Source organism: Scylla paramamosain, chromosome 31 (assembly GCF_035594125.1).
Source record: "Scylla paramamosain isolate STU-SP2022 chromosome 31, ASM3559412v1, whole genome shotgun sequence".
Taxonomy (NCBI): Eukaryota; Metazoa; Arthropoda; class Malacostraca; order Decapoda; family Portunidae; genus Scylla; species Scylla paramamosain.
Genome location: NC_087181.1, coordinates 5,559,619 through 5,567,118, shown reverse-complemented (window position 1 = coordinate 5,567,118; position 7,500 = coordinate 5,559,619). Strand labels below are relative to the sequence as shown.

At 37.1% G+C, this 7,500-nt stretch overlaps 1 protein-coding gene across 3 annotated transcripts in view; it reads left to right on the top strand.

Moving 5' to 3' along the window:
- The window catches only part of LOC135116414 (uncharacterized), a 148,849-nt gene that overhangs the window by 54,841 nt on the left and 86,508 nt on the right, over positions 1-7,500 (top strand). For all 3 annotated transcript variants that reach the window (XM_064033865.1, XM_064033864.1, XM_064033863.1), the window contains one exon: positions 359-412. In XM_064033865.1, the coding sequence (XP_063889935.1) occupies positions 359-412 (54 nt within the window). The remainder of the gene's footprint in view (positions 1-358; positions 413-7,500) is intronic.

The window sequence follows — 7,500 nt, the reverse complement described above, 5'->3', positions numbered from 1 at the left end:
TTTTTGCTTCTTTTTATTTTCTTATTTGATCTTGTTATATATGTAATGGTGTTTGTTCGTTTTATTTTGTTGCAGCTGTTGTGCATATTTAACATTCTCAGCGTTTGAAGTGTGTTCTGTTTTCAGTGTTGTTTTCCATGTATCCATGTGTTCTTGCTTGGAGGAATTTGACACGTTTTATTTATGACATTTCGTGTTTTTGTTCATTATTTATTCTTTCCTCTTTTGTTCATGTGTATGTTGTTAACTCATGCAGTAAAGGATTTCTGGTGGTTCTGTTTATGATGCTTCATTTTTAGCTTTTTTTAGAATAGTGAAGCTGCATCACTTTTTTATGTGGATGTTTTGATATTTTCAGGAAAGGATGGCAGGTGGTGCCGCGGTGAACACTCCCAACACATGCAGGAGGAAAGTGAGTACCTGCTTCATTACATCATGTGCCCTCTATTTTGATCTCGCTGCTAAACTTTTTTTTTTTTATTCATGTCAACGGAAACCTGTCACTGTTGCCTGCCTTTCTCCTGTCAGCTTCCCACGAATCTGTGAAGGAAAGAAAGGATGTGCTTCCATGGTATCGTGTCAGTAGTGTTATCCATTGAAGGATTAGTTTAAACATTTTTCCAATGCGTTGTTTTTGTCTCCCATTTTTCTGCCTTCCTAGGGTATATATATGAAAGAAGACAGAATGTAAATTTAGTCTATAATGTTCATTGCAACATCTTACAGGGAAAAAAGTCCTTTGAGGATGAACCGAGAGTCTTTTTTTCAAAACTATAATTTTTGTATTCCAGTCTTCGTGTGCTTATTTTAATGTATGCATAGAGAAAAGAAGGATACGAAATCATATGTTTTCTATAACGGTGTCATCTTTTTGGTATAAATATTTACTTAGAGATTCAATTGAAACCTAACAATTAGCTGTCATTTTTGCGTTCGTTATATATATATATATATATATATATATATATATATATATATATATATATATATATATATATATATATATATATATATATATATATATATATATATATATATATATATATATATATATATATATATATATATATATATATATATATATATATATATATATATATATATATATATATATATATATATATATTTTTTTTTTTTGTATGTACGAATATATGAGTGAAGAAAGGAAAGATGCAATTACAAAAAACTTTCCATAATAACAGGAATATTCACTTGAGGTCTTTTTCAGGTAACAAATATCAGATCTAATTTATATGTCTATTTATCCTTTACTTGGTTTTACCGTTATGTAGATTAATACTATTTTGCGCGTTACGATAAAGTGTCCTTGAAAACTATTACTGTAACACATTTCATTTAGTGTGAATTTGGATTTCACGTAAAAAAAAAAAAAAACTTTCCTTCTATGGAGAAAAGATATTTATATTTTCTTTGTTCAGTTGGTATTGATATTATTTTTAACTGATTTCCCGGGAAGCGCCACCACCATGATATTTGTGACCTAACCTAAGGTAACTTTTTAGCGTCATAACCTTTGTTGCAGCTTTATTCAAGTAAAATCAAAGAGAGGAAAGCTTGTATAGTTCTGTGAAGTGTTCTTATTTGTCTCTGTGTGTGTTGATTGTCGCCTTGAAAAGTCAAGGTGACGTGGGCCTTGATGACTAGAGCCGGCCCACACTATTTGTCTCCCTTTTTTTAGAGGCTCGTCGTTGTAGATTTCTGAAAATATTAGTTTTCCTCACGTTTTTATTTTCCTTGTCAGCGAATGAAAGATAATTTATGATTTTCTTAATCATTTAGTAACGTATTTAATATCTTTGGAGGGATCATTCCCGTAGCGGAGCGAGGGGGCTCTATTTTTGTTACCGCACATCTGTACACCCCACCGCTCCCGCCTGGCCCTGGAGGGCACAACGATGATTTGGCCAGGAGCACCTTTTGATGTGCATCGTATATAAAAGTTTCGATTTCATTTTCGGAAATTCTTCTTGGTAACTTTTGAAGGCGTATCTTTATTATTTTATTTAATTTCTTCGTCAGACTCACCTTTTTTTTGCTGTATTTTGCATATTTCGATTTATCGGCATGTGGGCGAAGGTTTCTGCCTCGCAACTCGCGCAACTATCGCCTCATCACTACAGATCGAGCTCGAGCGCACAAAATGCGCCAATTATTTGCCATAACTCACTTCATATACGGGAAAGGGTTGTGGGAAGAAGGTGTTGTGAGGAGTAAACATAGGATAAATTAGTTAAATCTAGAAAGGTAGCTAGCTCAGGGAAGGTGAGAAATAGCTTAAGTATTTACCACACAAAATGTAGCAGTATTTTGAATAAAATAGACTTGCTTAGAAGAATAGTGTGTGTAGAGAAATTTGATATCATTGCCTTAATTGAAACTTGGTTAGATATGTGAGGAAAAGTATTTAATCCAGAGGTCAAGATAGATGGTTATACATTGTTCTATAAAGATAGGGAAAACAGGAGAGGAGGAGGCGTCGCGTTATACGTTAGGGACACATTACAGTGTTGTATTAACAGTAGATTTAAAACAGATAGGAAAGCAGTAGTAGTACAGCAATGTACAGTAGTGGGAGTAGTGTACAGATCACCGACCAGTACAAAGGAAATTAACACCTCACTGTGGCAGGAAATAAATAGAGCAGGCAGGTACAGTCAGGTATGTGTGGTAGGAGATTTTAATTTTAGGAATATCGACTGGAGTCTGATGGTGGGTAACAAGGAAGCAGAAGAATCTCTTAAGGTAATTCAGGATATTTTTTTAAAACAGGTAGTCGTAGAACCCACAAGGGGGAATAATATTCTAGATTTAATTCTTACTAACACGGAGGAAGCAGTCACGCAGGTAGAGGTTGGAGGACAGCTAGGTAACAGTGACCATAGGGAAATTAGGTAAAATTTAAAATGAGAAGAAACTTTTAGAAGCAAAAACACTTGTAAAATACCTGACCAGATTTTGAGGAATTAAAAAGGTACCTCCAAGGAGTTGACTGGTAACGGATGCAGGGTGAGGTCAGGTCCGGAACGGAGTTGAGAGAGATAAGGCAAGATGTGAGAGGTGAGGTGAGGTGTGAGGGTGTAGGACAAGAGGAGGTAAGATGTGTTCGGAAGGGGCGGAGGAGAGAGGGAGGGGGAGATGGGTGTGAGTATGGTGGAATGTCAGGTCATGCTGAAATGAGAGAGGTGAAGTCGAGGCGAGTAGATGAGCGAGTAGAGAGGATGGTAGGAGGCCGAGATGAGGGAATTAGGTGAAGTAAATGTAGATGAATTGTATAAATATTTCGTAAAGTTCATACAGGTCAGTTAGCATATATCCCGTATAGGGCAATAAAATCACAGAAAAATTATCCTAAATGGATGATTGCTTTGTTAAAACATTATATAGGTGGAAGAGAAGTATATATAAGACATTAAGGGCAGGTGAAGAAGTTTTAAGGTCACAATATAATGAATTAGTTAGAACAGTCAGGAAGTTAACGAGGAAAGCTAAGGGCAATTATGAATTAAGTGTAGCCAGTCATGTGAAGACGGACCCCACGGGATTTTATCATGAATAGAGGACGAATAATAAGGATACTATAGGTCCATTAAAGGCAGCAGATGGGGAGCTGGTTAGTTCTGGGGAGGAGATTAGTAAAATTCTGAATGAGTATTTTTTATCTGTCTTCACCCAGGAAAACATGCAGGATATGCCAGATAGTGAACAGATGTTTAGAGCAGATGAGAATGAGAAGCTGACAGATATTTCCATAACTAGAGAGATAGTGGAACAGGAGATAGATAGGCTAAAAAAAGTTCAAGACACCAGGACCAGATGAAATATATCCCAGAGTACTTAAGGAATGCAAAGAGGTTATTAGTGAGCTGTTAGTCTCTGTCTTTAGGAAATCACTTGAGTCAGGTGAGGTACCAGTAATGTGGAAGGAGGGTAATGTAGTACCCATCTTTAAGAAAGGAGATAAAACTTTAGCGTCTAACTATAGATCTGTCAGCTTAAATTAAGTTATTGGTAAAATATTAGAGTCAATAATAGCGAGGAACATTAGGGAACATTTAGACAAACATAACTTGATAAATCAATCACAGCATGGCTTCACGAAGGGGAAGTCTTGCATGACATACTTGTTAAGTTTTTAGAGTAAGGTGTACGAGGCAGTAGATAATGGTAATATGTATGATATCTTATATCTGGACCTTACTAAAGCACTTGACAAGGTACCCTATGAAAGGCTCCTGAGAAAGGTTAGGGCACACGGGATAGATGGGAAGGTGTTAGGCTGGATAGGGTCATGGCTTAGCGACAGGCAAGAAAGAGTTGTAATAAACAGCTCGAAATCCGAGTGAGGCCATGTAATCAGTGGGGTGCCACAGGGATCAGTATTAGGGCCATTGTTATTTCTAATATATATCAATGACTTGGATAGTGGAATTAGTAGTGATGTTAGTAAATATGCGGATGACACAAAGATAGATTAATTAGATCTGAAACGGGTGCCTTCGCCTTGCAGGCAGATTTAGATAGGATGAATGAATGGACAGACATATGGCAAAAACAATTTAATATCAATAAATGCAAAGTACTTAGCGTAGGTAGAGGAAACCCACACAGTAGGTACACATTAAACGAACAATCTCTGTTAGTTACAGGGTACGCGAAAGATTTAGGAGTTATAGTTAGCTGTGAACTCCGTCTAGAACAATGCATAGAGGCCAGAAACAGGACAAATAGGGTACTAGGATTCATTTTTAGGAGTGTTTAAAGTAGAAGGCCGGAAGTAATATTAATGATATTCTTGACGCTGGTCAGACCTCATCTAGACTACGTTGTGCAATTCTGGTCCATACATTACAGGAAAGATATAGGTCTATTAGAATCAGTACAAAGGAGAATGACAGAAAGGATACAGGGGATGAGGAGTATTCCTTACGAGGCGAGATTGAAGTTATTAAATTTACATTCTTTAGAGAGACGTAGGTTAAGAGGGGACGTGATAGAAGTCTTTAAGTGGTATAAGGGTTATAACAAGGGGGATGTAAGCAAAATTCTTTGGATCAGCATCTAGGGTAGAACAAGAAATAACAGGTTCAAGCTTGGAAAATTTAAGTTTAGGAAGGAGATAGTAAAAATTGGTTCTCGAATAGAGTGGTAGATGAGTGGAACGGACTCATTAATCATGTTGTTAGTGCTAGGACATTAGAGAGCTTTAAGAGAAGATTAGACAGGTTTATGGATGGGGATAATAGATGGAAATAGGTAGGTATATTTCATAAAGGGACTGCCACGTGTAAGCCTGGTCGCTTCTTGCAGCTTCCTTTATTTCCTATGTTCTTATGTTCTTATGATAGCCAATCTTGGTTGACACCATCAAACTCAGACACTTTTTTTTTCTTTTTGTCTTTAGGGTTTAACACAGTCCTCTGATTTTGTGTTTGTCTTGTCTGATGCAGCAGCGGCGGGAGCTTTTTCCTTCCTCGCGGCCAGACGACGCGTTCTGGCTTTTTCCTGCTCCTCCTGACACACTCACAGTTTACCGGTGAGTGAAGGGGACGGAGCAGTTTTTGTAGCGCAGTGTACGTCCTTCCAGTTTTAGGTTTACATTTAAGTGAAGCCTGTCATGCTTGCCTATGTTTTTCCATGTGCATGTAAGGTAAGGCTGCTTGACAAAGTGTCTGACTCACTGCAGACACTTGCTTTATGCGGTACTGTAATAAACAAGTAATTTCTCAATGTAAAGGAAACAGTGAGTCACAAAAGTGCCTCTCAATACGATGTGGTAATGAAAAGCAGAATATGAAATAAATAGATAGTAAATAAGTGAATAAATAAATAAATAAATAAATAAATAAATAAATAAATAAATAAATAAATAAATGGACGAATTAATGCATACCTTGGAGAACATTTCACACCTGCTGAGCTTACCATAGCAAATACACTGATATCCTACAAAAAATGCACACAAGTATATGAAGATGGAAAAAAATGTGGGAAGTCTGTGTTGTGTTGTTATTTCTATGGTTACTGCTCTTCAGAATTTGCCATCAGCATGCGTCTCTCCTTCCCCACGCTGACGCTACACAAGACTTTCACCTTTATTCCCTTCCCTTTCAATAGTCCAGGAGTCAAGCAATATCTTCATTCTTTCATCCCTTTCATTGGTAAACTCTGGAATTCTCTGCCTGTTTCTGTTTTTTCCCATTCCTGTGACTAGTTGTTTTAAGAGTATTGAGGCACTTCCAGAAACATATTTAGTTTTTTTTATTGACTTAACTTTTAATCTTTTTTTTTTCTGTCTATGTATGGAAGCGGCAACTGAAAAAAAAAATGTTTTTTTTGTTCCTCTGTTTGCCATTCGCCAAGAAGATATGAGAGCGTGAGTATAAATAATGGCTATATGCAAATGTAAGAATACCATTTTATACTGACTCTAAATTAAACATGTATTGCATTGTTTACTCCAGTTTACTCAAGTTGAACCGTCCGATATCTTTTGCATCTAAATGATTTTTGTGTTCAGCTATTTGAATTTTTATTTCCAAATGCAGCTCCATGTTTTTGAGAAGCACAGAGGGTTGGAGAAAGACAAATCTTTCCTGATTCTTAATAGGTGAATGTTAATAACTGTAGTAGTAGCAATATTAGTAGTAGTAGTAGTAGTAGTAGTAATAGTAGTAGTAGTAGTAGTAGTAGTAGTAGTAGTAGTAGTAGTACTCGTAATAATAGTAGTAGTATTAGTAGCAGTAGTTGTAGTAGTTGTTGTTGTTGTAGTAAAGAGCAGGATTATTATCTGGAGTGACACCAATTCAGTTTTTGTATAATTTGTATTTTCTTACTATTATTCCACACCTAGTCAATCCATGCAAGGAAAAAAAAGAAAAGCAAAAAAAGAAAACGTATATTAAAAAAGTGAGAGGCAAGACCAGCAAGTGAAACACGCCCTGCCTTCTCCATAGACTTGACGTGTTTACTGCCGCGCTTCCTGCCTGATAATTATACAGTCTTACGCTGGAGGCGCTTAATGTGGTGCATTTGTATGAAAGAATTTACTCTTTGCCATGAATCTCTCTCTCTCTCTCTCTCTCTCTCTCTCTCTCTCTCTCTCTCTCTCTCTCTCTCTCTCTCTCTCTCTCTCTCTCTCTCTCTCTCTCTCTCTCTCTCTCTCTCTCTCTCTCAGCTCGAATTATGATTTCACTGAGTGGTTTAAGAACATATTCACATGTTATTCATGAGCCATCACATCCAGCAGCAGGCAGGAGGAGGAGGAGGAGGAGGAGGAGAAGGAGGAGGAGGAGGAGGAGGAGGAGGAGGAGGAGGAGGAGGAGGAGGAGGAGGAGGAGGAGGAGGAAAGAACACAAAGGAATACAAAGGAATGCAACGGAAGACCAAACCTTGAGTTACTGACGAGGCTGTTTGGATAATTATTCTACATTAACTATTATTGGGAGATACTCGTACAGGATAGTACAGAAGGTTCCTCCC